Source organism: Pistacia vera, unplaced genomic scaffold, assembly GCF_008641045.1.
Source record: "Pistacia vera cultivar Batoury unplaced genomic scaffold, PisVer_v2 Contig272, whole genome shotgun sequence".
Taxonomy (NCBI): Eukaryota; Viridiplantae; Streptophyta; class Magnoliopsida; order Sapindales; family Anacardiaceae; genus Pistacia; species Pistacia vera.
The window spans coordinates 506,898-523,667 of NW_022196082.1; the positions used below are offsets into that span (position 1 = coordinate 506,898).

The following is a 16,770-nucleotide window of genomic DNA, read 5'->3' on the forward strand; positions in this document are numbered from 1 at the left end:
TTTTTTTTCTTTTTGTTAAATTAAGTTCAAAGAAAAAGATCAGAAGAATTATATGGTAGACAAGGCTAAATGAAGAATAGGGTGAGAACAGAAAACAAGAATGAATAATCAGAAGAGATGGGGGTGGGTTGGGTTGGGTAGGGCCTGATGACGGCTTGTGCTTAGCTGGATGGAAAGCTATATCAGCGATGGCCCTTTCAATTTGAATGCAGCAGTCTGCATCAATTCTATCTCATTAAGCTTCCCGCCTATATAAATACATACCCACATAACATTTCTAAACCATACTCATAATAATCATCTATCTTTTTTCTATATAGTTTTCTTCTCACCACTCCAAACTTATGGGTTCCTTAAGAATTTCTGTTGTATTACTTTGCTTCTTCAGTCTTGCATTCTGTCTCTTAGTTTCAGGACGACCGGCTACGTTTCTTCAAGACTTTAAAGTCACATGGTCTGAGTCCCATATCAGGCAAATTGATGCAGGGAGGGCCATCCAACTGGTTCTAGACCAAAATTCAGGTGGGGTCGATGGCTATTATTTTTAGTAAATTAATAATTGTTTTTTTGGATCATGATTAAAATTTGTAGGTTTATTGATAATAAAAAAAAACATGCATTTACAGGATGTGGGTTTGCTTCCAAAAGGCAGTTTTTGTTTGGGCGTGTAAGCTTGAAGATCAAGCTTATTCCTGGAGACTCTGCTGGAACTGTCACGGCATTTTATGTAAGTTAGCATTATTTGTCTTAAGTACACTTAATTTTCTGTCTAAAATATAATGAAACGAACATATATTTCTGGTTTCTTGGTGTTAATTTGATAGATGAATTCTGACACCAACACTATAAGAGACGAGCTGGATTTTGAGTTCTTGGGGAATCGAACTGGTCAGCCTTACACAGTTCAAACCAATATTTATGCTCATGGGAAAGGTGACCGGGAACAAAGAGTCAACCTCTGGTTTGATCCTGCAGCTGATTTCCACACTTACTCCCTTCTCTGGAACCATCACCATATTGTGTAAGTCAACTATTTAACCATAAACAAATCATCTAAACGTTTCTCGAATCAGTATGTATTTTTTTACAAAATATGAACCTTTTGTTTTGGATGTGGGCATATGCAGATTCTATGTGGATGACGTGCCAATCAGGGTTTACAAGAACAGCGGCAGGGCCCCATATCCCACGAACCAACCGATGGGAGTGTACTCAACACTGTGGGAAGCGGATGATTGGGCGACAAGAGGAGGTCTGGAGAAAATTGATTGGAGCAAAGCTCCTTTTTATGCATACTACAAAGACTTTGACATTGAAGGATGCCCAGTTCCAGGACCAACAAACTGTGCCGCAAACCCCAGAAACTGGTGGGAAGCAAGTAATTATCAAGCCCTCAACGCTATTGAAGCAAGAAAATACAGGTGGGTTCGTATCAACCACATGATTTATGATTACTGCACTGATAAATCAAGATACCCAGTTACCCCACCCGAATGCATGGCCGGCATATAATCCAAGTCAAACCAATCAAACAATTGCAAAATACATATTCATATATCTTCACACTGTCCTTGTAAACCATTTCGTGCTATGATAGCCATGCAAAGTGTGGGTGAAAAGGAGAATAAGTGTAATTCTGGGATTCCAGAAATTTAAGTCACTTCTCTACCTACTTTGTACAATATATATGTCTGTATCTAATGCACAGTATTCTGTGCCAATAAAAACATATGTGTGTAGTTGTGAAAACGGAGTTGCCCCACTTTAATTTAATTTACACACTCAGTTTTCAAACGTGAAGAAGAAAAAAATCTTCTTGCTATATATAATTTCAACTGTTTGAGACTTTGAGTAATGGAGTGTTGAAATATCGAAGGAAAAGGTTAAGTCTATAATGGGTCCAGTACGGCAGAATGCAGACAAACAAATAATAGGAGGGAACACCGACACTGCAATTATCTTCTAAGATTTGAGTTATTACTGGTGAGTCTGTTATGGGCAAAAGAATAGAAATGAAAAAGAGAAGGAATTGCCACTGTTTTGGATTGGATTGTATTGTGTTTGTTTTATTCTTAAAAGGAAATGCTATTTCATTACAAGTTACCTATAACAATAGTTAGATCACCTCAAATGAACAATTCAACTTCACCAAAATGATTGATATCTGGGTCTCTTTGCTTAAACGCACGTAGCCAATAGATGGTCCCGGGGCGAGGGCCACGACCTTATTAATGAGAAAGCTGGCGTGTTAATGTGTGAGCGTGATGCCAAATATGCGTTTCCATACAAGAATTTATAGTGCTTAATCTTACCAGCTTGTTTGTTGAATTAACACCTCAATCCAATACGGAAAAATCTAGATAGAAGCACAATCGATCACATTTGAATTATTTCCTTAATTATGAAAATCTTTTAAACGTAACAATTGAACACCAACAAAGAGAAAATAGAACTGAAAACGACGACTTGTACCAACAAGTTGCTGCATAAGCACTAGAGTGTGCAAAGCAAGTTTGGTCTTCATTGGTTTCCGGTGTTCAAGCTTTAACGCCACTTATTATGTTTGTAACTTACAGTAGAACATTAAGTTTGTAAGATATTCAATGAATCCTGATGATTAGTCGAGATGTACACAAATTGGCACACACACCTTGATCATAAAAAAAAAAAAAATTGGATCATCGTTTATTGTAAAGAAATTAATGTCAAATATAAAATTGCTTCTTCTTTTTTCAACAAATAAATGTTACACATTTCAAGTTTTGATATTTTGAAATAATTTTTATTCTATTTTTGATATCATATTAAAACTAATGAAAGAGATATTGAAAGAAAATTCTGATAAACCTGACTCTTGTAACTTTAATGACTTACAAATAAAACACAAGTTACATCCTCTGTAAATAAAAATACGTTTTCCCACCAGTGACATCAAAATCATGCATGCTTTGATTAAACAAGAGATTAGCTAGAGGTTTAATTACGGACCCCAACCCTCATTCTCTCAACCCCAAAGTTCTTTGATTTGAGACACTGAGGGACCACCCTGTGAAAGCTTTGGCAAGACACATGTTTGTCATCAGTAACATCTTCTCCTTGTTTAAATGGATGATTAATAAAAACAAATATATAATTAACATGTTACAGTCTCTACTCCACCGAGCACTAAAATAGGTTACCGACGAGATTGATGAAAAAAGCGAATTTTTACACGATTGGCCGTATACCATTAAGCGTTTTATTTTTTGTCTTTTTAAAAACTTACTAATTGGTTTTCTTTTTAACACACCTGAATTAAAAATTCCCAAACTTTAATTTTTCTTAAACTTATGTGACTGAAAAATAGAATTGATAACAAAGAAAGCCACAACCGCAATGTTTCAACCAAACAGTATCATTGGAAAGCTTCAAAGCAGAACACATGCGGCCAAATATATATACTTCAGCAGGAAATCACTTACAAATCATGGAGTTGAAATACCCATATGTCTTTGGCAGGTCCCGATCATGTGCAAAAACCTATAATCAAGTCACTAGCCAAATGGATAAGATTAAAACAAAAAGTATGGACAGCAAGGGACACTCATGGTTAAATCATAGGTCCCAGTTAATGAAACAGTAGAGTACTATGAGTGGGGAAACTACGTGCGTGCACTATTAATGTCATTCACATCAAATTTTCAATCTTTGGAGGATAAGTTCTTTGTAGCTGCATTTGCCGAAGAGGTTTAAAGATCCTCATAACTTCACAATCCAATATATTTAATAGAATAATTGCGAGTTGTAACTGAGGAACTCACTGCTTCTTATCTTCAATGATGGGTGCAAGAAATAGGATTCCATCTTCGATGAAACTGAAATAATGTTGATGAATTATGATTTTGTATTGTTGATTTTGACAGCAACTGGCTCTGAACAGTATGGACAATTCCCAAACAGAACATCATATGACCTGCAACACAAGCATACACTGGAACCATAAAACAAGCAGCCAAGATGGACACTAGAGCATCTAAGATATCCATGATTAATGCCACATGTGATGCATTATTAGCCAGACCTCTCTACTGCATATTCACTTCATCCACCGATACACACTAAAATATTCTTTTCATCCAAAATAATCTTGTAGACAAATTGTTGTCATGACTTGGTGTGATGATAATTAATTAATTATGGGTAATAAGTGTGCTTGGAAGCAGCAGAAGCATAGTGTGCAGGCAAAAATGGGAAAACGCACTCATGAGGTCAGATTTAGAAATACAATAGGATTAGAGATTAAGTTTACCTATACTTTCAGAGCATTGTAAGAAAGAAAAACTTATCCATTGTTCAAAAAATACAAATCCTAACACTACTTCATCTAACAAGGCAAAGTTCCAATTATTTTTTGAAAACAATCCAATAGAAGTACTTTGTGCCTATGTAATATATACTTCCGGTCAGTACTTCCAATCAGCAACAAAACAATATTAATTTAACTTCTCATGTAAAGTTGCAAAAACTAAGCAAAACTATAAGGCAGCTTCTGCATGTTTGGATAAGCAAATTCTAGATAACACACAACCAAAAAACGAGGAACACTAGTATAGTTTATATCAGAACGGTAGGAAATGTCACAAACAATATCAACTTACAACTTTTATCATTATGCATAGCTAGGGAAAATTAATTCTCTCCTCCTTTATGAACCAAATAAAGCTTCAAATCCTAGTATCCTACCAAAAGGTATATAAGGAAAAACCTCAAAAGTTGGAAAACTCAACATACTGCCTTGTTGTTGTGATGGAGCGCAACCAGTCTGCAAGACATACAGAATGAAAAGCCCTACTGCAACTGGTGTTATCACATTTATAATCAGTTCCACATCCACTCTTAGCTCCCAGCTCGTCATCTACAAAAACTTGACAAAGTCAAGGAAAATCAATGTGGTATATGTTTGGGAAAATCTAATCAAAGGTATGACGCATTACCAACAGGTAAAAATTGAGCATAGCAAATCCCACATTCCACTTGCTGATCACTGTTCTGGTAATCTGGGGGCCTTGGCAGTTCAGCATCCAAAAGATTTGCAACATTTTCCAAAAATGGCTTGTCCTTGTTCCTTTAAATAGATGTATAAAATATAACAATAATTTAAAACAGATTGGAAGATCAAAGGAAAACTTTTTTTTCAGAAAACAAGTAAAATGGGATAGGAAAGAAATGGTTGGCTCATGCAAGAGACCGAATTGGTAATATAACACATATACCCAATATTTTTTGAGGGGAGGAGACAAGGCAGGCAGGTGTTTCTTCTTTTTCTTTTTACCAACATCCAAAACCTTCAAACGATTACAACATTAAAACAATACTTATTCTATCTCAGTTTTCCTTATCTCTTAATCTCAACCTGCTAGGAAAACCTCAGGACATTAAATTAAACATAGCTGGACTATTGAAAACAAAAGACAATTAACAACTTGCAGATGAAGCAAATACATCCCTCTAAATGGCTGTTCTATGGTATCTATTACTTTCTACTAAACAAGTTCAAAAACTAAAAAAATCAGGCTAAAGAAGAAAATGAAAGCTCACCATCTCTTGCTGTTTCTTTGCCATGTTTTCCTCAAGGAATTCAAGGTCGGACCAGAACCCATAAAGCGACACCTAACGAAAGTTGAAAAAAAATTACTGAATGTAAAGAAGTTAGCAATGCAGTGGAGTATGTAATTGGTGATAAAGACTTACTCAGGCAAAGACTTAGGATCATTGGCATGTATACACAACATGATGAAGCAATCATTACCTGAAGTTGGAGGACAAGATTTATAAACCTGAAAGAGTTTAGAATGATAACAGACCAAAACGAGAACTGAGCTATAAATTCAAGCATACACAGCTAATATTACCCAAATTAATTTGTCTACAGATATTAGCACGAGACAGCCGGTTCAAGTCAACAACCCAAAGAGATTTGTCAATCTCATCCAAAATAGTCCAAATTTCCTGAAGTTTCTCCAGATGCTAGGTAAAAAGAGAGGTCGGCACTGTTTAGTAAAGCAACAACTCACAAGGATGACCTATTGATGAGATAAACAGAGTCCTCAAGTGGTAACTAGTAGTGCATATAGAAAATAAATTAATTCTAAGAAATCTTAACAAATACCTCTTGGAACTGCTGCAGCAAATCTTTCAATCTTGAATCTCTAGACCACTTTAACCTAAATATGCATGGCACATCCTGAGGAAGAGGTCCAAAAGGCATAAGAACTGAAATGAAAAAATTGAAAGATAATAAAATAATATGATACCAACCACTGAAATCGAAGGTGGGCTTTTGGGATAGCTTTTATCCAATTGAATTTCGATATAGTGCACTCTCTTCTTTTTATCTCTAGCACTCAAATAGCAAAGTGGTAAGTAAAATACAATAAAGAGCATGAAAAAAACATAAACAACTGAGGAAATAAAGGCACATAACAGGAATGAGGCATTCACAAACAATTGATAAGAAAATTGCCACCAAAATGGCATTAAGTTGCAACATGCTATCGTAAAAATCTGGGAGATACAATTGTAATCTTTCTCAGCATTATATAAATATGGTATACCAGCAAGAAAACTACAAGTTCGTTTATGCCAACTCATGTTTAAGACTAAACATCTTCCATTTGCAAGTCCCAAGAAATGCATATGTATATTACTATACAAGGCCCACATGGAACAGGAGATTCTGTAAAAAGTGTAGTATAACTATTAGTAAGATGGATCTGCATGACAAAGAACATTTTCCCTTTAAAATCTGCCTAAAATGAAAGAAATTAGAACCGGTAATATAATCATGTAATTTATTAAATCAATAAAACTATGCTTACTCACAATCTTACTAACCATCTTACTATCCTGATAAATATAACGGCATAGTACGGGTACTATGCGTATGGTACCCGTACTATGACGTTATATTTTCCAGAATTGTAAGATGGTTAGTAAGATTGTGAGTAAGCATAGCATTACTCTTATTAAATTTGGATGTAAATTGCATATTAGACACCTAGCTTATAATTGGTATTCTAGAAGTTCTATGCAAGAATATCTGGAATTCTTATCATTTGCCTTAATTGTAAGTCAACAAATTTATACAATTTTTTTCCTTAAACTTTGGCGTGCTAGTAACAAAATTGTTAACGAACAAACAGCCATGGTCATTGTACAGGAAGAAAAGCAATACCCTAACACAAAAGATTAATCTGGTACATGGTATCCCAAAACTAAGTCATACAGGAAACATGCTTAATCACTTAGGTCTCACCCGATTTCAAAAATATAGATCATTGCGAAATCAATTTAAGGTTCTTTTCTAAAGAGACTTTTAGGAGCTCTTTTCTAAAGAGTTTTTTTTTTTTTTTCAATTTAAATCTCAACAAACACATTTGCTTATTTCTACAAAAATGAATATAAAAGAAAGGATTGAAGCAAAAGAATCTTACAAAACACGAAAGCTAAGAAACTTTAGGTCTTCACTCAGCCTCACTAGATGCTCCCATCCAACCTCTTCTATCTGTAATGTGAAATTAAAGAAATTAATAGACATCAAATTAAAGGCAAAAAAATCCTTGAATTCGACACCATTACTTGCGCAAAGAAATGAAATTTAACATACATATAAAGTAGTTTAATTTTTAGGAGTAAGAAAGAGCAATGACGATTCAAGTCACCTCTGAGTACACCGCGCGACTAAATGACGAGAAATTGGCCAACGCTCTGTGTCTGTTCTGTTCAACACGTTCCTGAAAGTAAAATGAAGATACAAATAATAACAGAAAGCATTAGAGTGACTCATTTTCATTCCCAAATGAAATTCTAACCAATGTAAAGCAAGCATTTATAATTGAACAGTGTACCATTTGATTTGGCGAAATGATCTTAGAAAATAACACGGCGGATGAAGGCTTTTCACAGTGAAAATACCAGTACTACGGTTCCATAATCGTCGACAAAATCTAATTCTCACACTAGAAGACAGGCGGGTCGGATTTAAAAATGGTCTACACTTGTTCAGCCCATGAAAAACTAATTTGGGCTCAATGGATTCAATTTACTTGATGAAAATAACTTATAAACAGTGTTTATAAGAAAAAAAAAAAAAAAAAATTGGTCCCCAACTTATTTTTTTGGTACTTATATGCCTAAACTATAAGCCAAAAATAGTTATAAACAAATAAGTTAACTTAATTTTAAAACAAATACACACTTTGTGAGAGATTATTTAGGATATTTTTCTAAATTTAGATTCACATTATTCATGATGGTAAATATCATTCACCACCCACTAAGCAAATAAGCAGCACGTCGTTCATAAATAAAACGATGTTGTCTCATTTTTCACAAACAACGTTGGCACTTGGCTGTAACAAACGACGTGTTGTTTGGAGAGAAATGACATGCCATTTGTAAACTTCATAAGTTTATGGTAACTATTGCTTAGGTACATGAGAATCAAGAAAGTATTGTCATTTTGGATATAAAGATATAAATCGGGGGTTTAAATATATTTATCACATAACAGAAATAATGTCATTTTGTTTCCTTAAAATGACGTGGTTGTCAAAGTAAGCAACATCTTGTTTATCTGATGAATAAAATGTTGACTGAAATAAACACTATTGTTTTTTCATTTATAAATGGCGTCATTTTTTTGTTATAACCAACATGTCGTTCATCAAGAAAATGACAAGTCGTTTTGTTTTCCATGTGCTGTCGTTTTAGTTTTAGAAACGATGTCGGTTTGGTAAGTAATAAACGCCATGTCGTTTATATTTAAAGCGATTTATTTATATTTGAAGCGACCAGTCATATTCAAGAAATATCATTTAACCCCAATTATTTATCGGAACATATTGAAACCCAATATTAATGATTCTTTATGGATCTAAGTGATATTTACGATAAAGAATTTTGAAAGGCCTGAGGCAATAGGTCCGTTCTTCCCGGGAGAAGAACAAGTGTTCAAGGGATGTGGAGTGGCCGAGTGGATGCAATGTTGAGGGACTTTTACCTGCTGAAGCTCTAGCGTTTGAATTCGTATGCCTTTGAAGATCACAATCCTAGGGAACGTCATCTGCAGCTGTCAAAAGAGGTAATATTTTATGCTAAAAGTTCTCCATTTGTCTTTAAATTTTTGGGTTCTTCTCTATTTTCAATTTGGAAAGAAACCAGGAGATTAGAATGTACATAATATGTGGCATGTGCTACAAATCTGTTGTGATGGGTTAGTTATGAAGCCAATAAAATAATTTTAGTTATCGCATCTTTATTGAATGGAATGGACACATATTAAACAACACGGTAAACAATTATGGTTTATTACTAGAAATGGGTGGAGAAAATGTTTTGCAGGAATCAAGTTAAAATCGACGCAGTGGTTTGTGATCAACTGTTGTAGTGGGTATATATTCTATTTCGAAATTTCTTTTCTGTTTTCTCTTTCTTCGTTTTTTGAGATCCTTAACTTTTGTATTTGTATATTTTGATCCTATTAAGGCATTATTGGTTTGGAAATATCAAAGATCCTGAATTCAAAGAGACGAGTTCATGAAAGACAATTTGAAATGGAATTCATAAATTAAGATAATTCGTAAATTAAAGACAAAATTGAAATAAGATTTGAGCTGAATGTTGTTCTGTATTATGCTTTTTCTTTTAAAGTGTATTTGACAACAGAGGCTTTCGTCCTACTGTTAGAATTGAGAAACTGTATCTTGTATTCTTTAGGAAGTTAGAGAATGAGATTCTAATTCCACTTAATGCTACATTTCACTGTTAGTTGTTGTTTGGAAATATGCTTGCTAAGCCTTAGCCACAGAGAAGGGGAAGTGAATCAATTGACATGCATTTCTAAGACTTTTACTCCATGAATTGATTGGATGAATTGATTGGATGAGATCATTCTCAACAGATCTCTTATAACTTTTTTCTGTAGTCTTCAACATTAAAACTTTGTAGATAGCAGAAGTGATATGGTTTTTCAGCTGTTTAATTTAAAACCAATTATGATTTTGTTATTATTAGCATTTTTTTTTATCATATACTTCTGCTTACATGCACATATACTTATATATTTGTTGGACAATCCATGAAACAAATAGCCTCAGACATGGATCCCCTAGACTTTGAGGAGTTGCTGATTTGTATGCTTCATAGTTAATTCCGTGGACTGCAACTGCAGTAGAAATCAGGATGGAAATCATGAAATTTGATATTTGTGGTCTAGGAATCTATGCTGTATGATCAACTTCGGCAGGTGGTGGCCAAGTGAAGTCCTGTCTGGGAACACTTGCAGGAAGTAAGATATTCTCCTAACCGTAATTCTTTCCACTTTTGAATCTCATTGACACTTTGGGTTCAGTAACATGACTTTCCCAGATGAGAGGTACTAATCTTTGTGGGAATTAAAGATCTTTCTAAGTGGAGAATATGCTTTATGGGCATAATGCAATAAAATTGTGACATGGCTTTGGTCTAGTTGATATTTTTTTCTTTTTTTTTTTATGGACACCAAAAGCCAATGAATTGAGTGATACTTGGATTCCATCGAATATTTACTAGTTAGCATCTAATGTAGTGAAATTGTCATGCCAAAAGGACCTTCTATTACTCTTTTGATAACCATTGTGGTGAATCAGCGGTTCCAAGCGTGATCTAGCTGGTTTTTTATGTGTATATATGCGTGACTGAGGCTTGCTTATATCTTGTTACAGAGGACTCGGCAAAGGAGATGGTGGCTCTTCTAAAAAGGTTATTTCAACCGGTTCTTCATGTGGTCAGTGCAATGACAATACTTCTATTATTTGTGTTCATTTATTTTAAATTTTCATTTTGTATAATTTGTAATTCCCCATGTTGTTCCTCTCTGAAAATTCAGGCTTCCCCTCTCTAATACTATTCACACTTACTAATACTTTGAGATGGTTAGAAATTGATCTTGATGCTATAGGGGTATCTGTAGGAAATCTCAAGTCCTTTTCTTGCCATACAGGTTTTTGTGCTACAATATGCTGCATATACATTGCAACCTGGAAATATTCGTATTCTTGTTTTGGTATTACTGTCATTTTATCGATCTTCTTGGCATGAAAAACTTCACTGTAAATGAAAACCTGAAGATTGATGGTAGCTTGGTAGGGGAGGTGTTTGTGTAATATGGCATACCTTTGGGTCTACTTGTCAATTTTGGATATTCAGGGGATGTAAATAGTTTAAACCCCTAATTTTATTTAAACCGCTCATGTTTGAGTCAATGGTTATTGGAATTTACTTTGGAGATAGCCACTAAAATTCCTCAGTTTTCAAATTCACTATGATCGCTTCATCTCACCCAGAACTCTCTTAACTTACTGGTTTATAACTCAATTCAATATAAAAAATTCATAATAAATGAATCAAATATTACAATTAAAGAGGTTTATAATGACTCAATACTGATCTAATTTTTGACTTCAATAAAAGTAGAAATTTGTAATTAGTGTAGTTCATAAAAAAGAATATAATAAATGAATTAAAATGTATAAATGTCACAATATTTTTCAAAAGATTGATAAAATTAAGACAAAAGAGAATTTATTTCATCAAAGAGAGTTCATAGTAGTGCCTCTACATAGAAATATAACTACCCTTATGCAATATGCAATATGCAAGAGCTAGCAACACTGATTGTGATGAATTTTAGAATATTTAATTATAATCCAAATGTATTAAAAAAAAAAAAAATTGAGTGGTTTAGATGAGATGAGGATTACTAAAATTTATGTATAATTCTTGGAGTTTGAGAATTCTATAATGAAAGAGAAGAGAATAAAATACTAACAAAACAACATGCCTGTGTTTCAGGTGTTGTCTATAAAGTGAGCCAGGAGCCTAGAGATTGGCGATGATGCCATTGAAGACTGAGACAATAACCGGTTGAATAGGGTGAGGAGATATGGTTATATAATATGTCTGCCCACTGGGTTGCCATTTACGTTTAATAAGTTAACAAATCATCAACACTATATATTATGTCTTCAAAACCTGTGGACAAATAAGCCAGACGCCAAGAAGAAGTTCAAGAACCTTCATCGCAGGTCTCTGCAGATCAATTAACAAAGTTATATTTATACTCTCTGGAACAAGTCTCGAGTTATATAGCTGTGTTTACTCTTCTTTATTCACTTCATCATCAAGAACTTTGAAGCCAGTGTTCTTGTTATCATGGAGTAATGGAAGGAGCGTATATATATGTTTGAAAGGTGAATATGGGAATGCTTGCTGTAGTGGTGATTCTTCTGATTTTTGCGAACTTTGTAGCTGCTGCGCGGGATGGTCGAGGGATTTCTAATTACACTCAGTTCAATTCTTCTTGCAATGGCGCTTCTTGCAATGTCTCTCTTGATGACAAGAGAGGGGTGCCTTCAGGATCTAATCCTCTGCATAACAGGTAGTAGTACTTTGGTCCAGGGGCGGATTTAATAACCACGGCCCCCACTCAATTTTTTTAAATTTTCAAATTTTATATTTATATTTATTTAAATTTTGTTCCTATAAAACTTTGAGATTTTAAGAATAAAACGGCCCGACCCCATCGTAAGTTTGGATTTTATTTTTGTAAAACCCCGTTTTTAATCCTAATATATTTATTACATATTGTTTGCGATTGTTATTTTTATGCAAGGGGATTTGTTAGTTTTTAAAAGTTTTATTGAGAGTAAAAATTAAAGGAACAAAAGCTGATGGGTTCGCACATAACTGAGGGGGAGAAATTTGCGTATTTTTATAATAGAAAGCTGATCAATTTAATCATTTTGTTCTCCTCTGTGGGTGATGTGCTTAAGGTTATTGAATGAGATGGTTTAAATCATGAACAAAGGGGTGAAGTATGAAATCTATTAGATTTAATATATTCCTTTGATTTTGCATTTAACTTGCATATGATGAAAAATATATTGGCAATTACTAATGAGTTGTCACAAGCATTGTAAAGAAAAGGTCAAGACATTGTAAATGCTATGGCCCTAGTCAAAGTCTCCAAACGACAGTTCCAATTGTTGAGAGATGAAGGATGATAATTTTTGTTGAGTGAAGTTTCTTCATTTTGCCAAAAGCATGATGTTGTTATTTTGAATATGGATGATATATTTGCAATTCAAAGGCGGCCACAACAGAGAGTTGGGCACATGACAAATTTGCATCACTATCGAGTTGAATTGTTTTATAAAGTGATAGATATGAAACTTCAAGAACTTATCACTCGTTTTATTGAGGTTGGTATTGAGCTGCTTCTTTGTATGACATGTTTAGATCTAAGTAACTCATTCTCTGTTTTTAACAAGCATAAGTTGATCCGTTTTGCCCAATTTTATCCATCTGATTTTTCTGCACTTGAATTGATGATACTTGAGAACCAAGCTGAAACTTATGTAATTGACATGCGTTCTTGTGATGAATTTGTTGAGTTACAAGGAATTGGTGATTTAGCTAAGAATTTAGTTCAGTTTAAAAAAGACATTTTTTATCTGTTGGTGTATAAACTTGTAAAACTTGCATTGGTTTTACTAGTTGCAACTGCGACTGTTGAAAGAGTTTTTTCTGCAATGAATTTTGTGAAAAGTCGATTATGCAATCGAACGGGAGATCAATGGATGAATGATTGCTTGGTCACCTACATTGAGAAAAATGTATTTGATACAACTGACGATGAAATGATTATTTAATGTTTTCAGAGTATGAAAACTCGCCGAGGACAATTGTAGAAAAATTATTTTATTTTTACAAAATTTGTGTTTTTTGAAGATATTTATTTGTATTATGTTATTTTTTATTGAAGCTCAACATAAAAATTAAAAAAAAAAAATGANTATCTTGTATGTATGTCTAAATATATGACATTTCTATGTTTTAATGATACTTTTGTTAATAATTAATCTACTAAACTTGTATAAGTTATATGACATTTCTTCGTTGGAAGTTTGAAGATGAACAGAGTATATTATTCTAATGTTTAAAATTTATGATAAAAGTGTCAAAGAGACTAGGGGAAATGTGGTTTACATTAAATGAACACATCAAACAGCAGCAAAACTAAAACCCATAGATAACATAAGAATTACTTCACTGACAACCCCAACATCATACTACGCTAAATCAGTAAATCTACAATTTCTTCTAAAGTAAAAATTTCAATAACGAGGTTTGCTTGTATGGTTTTCATTACTTTTTCTAAGTCAAGTTTATTCGAGTAAAAATTCATTCGCTTCCCAAAAAAAAATTAAAAAAAATTAAAAATAATAAAAATAATCGAAAAGGATTTGTTTTTGAAGAAACCTGTTTTTGCCGAACTTCGCTTCTGATCTCTCTCTGAGCCTCTATTTCGTTACCGAAGTGACGAAGTGACGAATATTAATCGAAGAAGACTGATGAGGCGATGACTGAAGTGATGAGAGACTGATGACGAAGTGACAATGCGGCCGCGATCTGAGACTGAGAGATTAGAGATGAGATGTTCAGATGAGAGTGAGACTGTGAGAGGGAGGCGTGACCGTGATTCGTGATGAGTCTGATGACTGATGAGATGCGAGAGAGGGAGACGTGAGAGGGAGGCGTGACTGCGTGAGTGTGAACTGTGACTCTGTGAGAGGGATTCGTGATGACTGTGACTCTGTGAAAGGGAGGCGTGAGAGGGAGGCGTCAGGCGTGAGAGGGAGGCATCAGAGGGAGGCGTCAGGCGTGAGAGGGAGGCGTCAGGCATGAACTGTGAAGTCTGTGATAAAAAATAAAAGACTTTTAGGGATTCATTCAGTTCAAAAATCAAAACAGAATAGAAGGCTTATACAGGTGCCCGCGGATGCCCACGGGTTCACCCGTATGACCCGTAATTTATTGGACCGGGTACGGGTACAGGTCACACAAAAATGGGTTTAATTTATTGAACCCATACCCTATATTTTTTACTCGGGTACGGACCGACCCGCGGGTCCATACCCGTTTTGCCAGGTCTAATGGGTAGGGTGTTTTAGTAAAATTTCAAATATAGGAGGTTAAAGAAATAATTCAAAAAATAATATTATAGTAATATTTAAAAAGGAGGGCAATTTAGTAATCTATATAATATACTCACCCATTTGTCCTCCCAACCAAATATATTATTCACCAATTTATTTGAACCAACTAAATACATTTTCTAAATATTCTCAGTAATCTTCAAGGTGATCTCTATCTTTCCGTTAATATAACATCTCCTATATTAAAACATAATATATGATCCAAACGTGAAAGATTATAAGAATCTTATATTATTTGATAACTAAACGTAAAAATCAAGTAATATAAAATTATATTATCTCAATAATATCATATAACTCCCAACCAAACGCAACTAAGAGCCTATACTAAATATTTTTAATCAGGTTGATGTATTCTGCTTCTAGAAACTTCACTTGTATGCAATATTATAATAATAAAAGTTTCAATTTTTCAATTTTTAAGAGTAAGAAATATTCATTTATTTCATAATACTGTAAATATTTACAATCTTTAAACCATACTCTCCAGGGGATAATATTATTTCCAATACTCTTTAAACTCACCCACTGTGGACTTCAAAGAAAATTGGTTTACATTTTAAGTGGGCCAACTCATTGGAAACACAACTTTATAATACAAATCCATGACCATTGATTTATGGTAATCCAATGACTTCAGCCTTCAAATATAACCAACTCTAACTTCCCACTTCATTTCTCTTCTCTTACATAAGCTATTTTTAACTAGATTTGAAGTTTAAACTATGTTTGAACCGAAATTAATTATAATTGTAGGTGGACAGGGTGCTAGATTTACTTAAGTAATCGGGCCACAAAGTGAGTTTGACCCGAAGGGATTTTAGTGCAAGTCCCTACGTTAAGGGAAGTAATTTTAGCTCCTATATAATTGATGAATATCCTCCGTTGATGAATACACATTTACTATATTTAAAAAAAGAAAAAAACTCTTTAAACCTAACTTAATACCGAAAATAACCTTCTAAACTTGATTTAGTTTTTTGGTTTACCCCTTCCAATAATTTCAAACTTGATTAGGTTTTTTGTTTATACATTTTCTCCTCAATTTTAAATTTGAAACATACTTATCTTCTTTAAATTTAGATTCATTCCATTGTGTGAGTACTTTTAATAACATATTTTCATCAAAACAAGAGGATTTTAGATTTCAATAATTATGAAAATTTAGATAGTTAAATGTCAGATTTATTAGCTCGTTGTTAGATGTTTTCCCCCTTGTAATCACTCGGTGTATAAGCAAACATAAGCAATAATATAGTAGTGGCCGCCGAACTACTTTAAAAGTCTCTTTTGTTCTTGCATTGTGAATTCACCAATCCATTCCTAGCTAATTATTTATAATCAAACGTACATCTTACTTAGTCCCGCCGTGGTCGACTGGATATTTCTAGTTATTGCGAGTTTTCATAACAACAAATTACTAAGTTGAAGATTTTATGTTCTTCCATTGACGTGGATTTGTTATAAATAGGTAAAAAAAGAATTTGATTTAAAACGCAGAGTGAAATGTAAATCCTTATGGTGTGAGAAATTGAAAAATGGTTGATTTGGTAAAATATGTTATATTGGACAGAGAAACATCAATGCTTAAATCAAAATATTCCTTTTCTATTAAAAATAAAAATAAAATAACCTTTTATCAATTTCAGTAATACTAAATATTAAAGGAACAAAATATTTAAATCAACTCTTA

The 16,770-nt window shown here is 33.7% G+C and overlaps 3 protein-coding genes across 5 annotated transcripts; 2 read left to right on the plus strand and 1 right to left on the minus strand.

Annotated features, from left to right (window-relative positions):
- The first annotated feature begins 273 nt into the window (after positions 1-273).
- On the plus strand, positions 274-1,749 carry LOC116133662 (probable xyloglucan endotransglucosylase/hydrolase protein 6). The gene is made up of 4 exons (XM_031419351.1): positions 274-522; positions 627-727; positions 825-1,021; positions 1,128-1,749. Exons 1-4 carry the CDS (start codon positions 345-347, stop codon positions 1,510-1,512), a joined length of 861 nt encoding a protein of 286 aa, XP_031275211.1. The 5' UTR covers positions 274-344; the 3' UTR covers positions 1,513-1,749.
- Positions 1,750-3,411: 1,662 nt separating this feature from the next.
- Positions 3,412-7,977, minus strand: LOC116133706 (E3 ubiquitin-protein ligase FANCL). Of its 3 annotated transcripts, none has more exons than XM_031419394.1 (11): positions 7,887-7,977; positions 7,701-7,772; positions 7,473-7,543; positions 6,298-6,376; positions 6,149-6,223; positions 5,892-6,006; positions 5,731-5,788; positions 5,578-5,649; positions 4,974-5,104; positions 4,771-4,894; positions 3,412-3,952 (listed from the first exon to the last, which is right to left on the minus strand). In XM_031419394.1, the coding sequence occupies exons 1-11, from the start codon at positions 7,887-7,889 to the stop codon at positions 3,874-3,876; spliced, it is 879 nt and encodes a 292-aa protein (XP_031275254.1). In that variant the 5' UTR covers positions 7,890-7,977; the 3' UTR covers positions 3,412-3,873. The 3 variants fall into 3 exon arrangements, with proteins under 3 accessions (XP_031275254.1, XP_031275255.1, XP_031275257.1); XM_031419395.1 differs by having other exon boundaries at positions 4,745-4,894; XM_031419397.1 differs by lacking the exon at positions 5,892-6,006 and having other exon boundaries at positions 5,731-5,816.
- A 978-nt stretch (positions 7,978-8,955) lies between these two features.
- LOC116133679 lies at positions 8,956-12,461 on the plus strand. Its single transcript, XM_031419364.1, has 5 exons — positions 8,956-9,121; positions 10,256-10,327; positions 10,743-10,804; positions 10,907-11,083; positions 12,328-12,461. The coding sequence occupies exons 1-5, from the start codon at positions 9,069-9,071 to the stop codon at positions 12,459-12,461; spliced, it is 498 nt and encodes a 165-aa protein (XP_031275224.1). The 5' UTR covers positions 8,956-9,068.
- Positions 12,462-16,770: the final 4,309 nt, after the last annotated feature.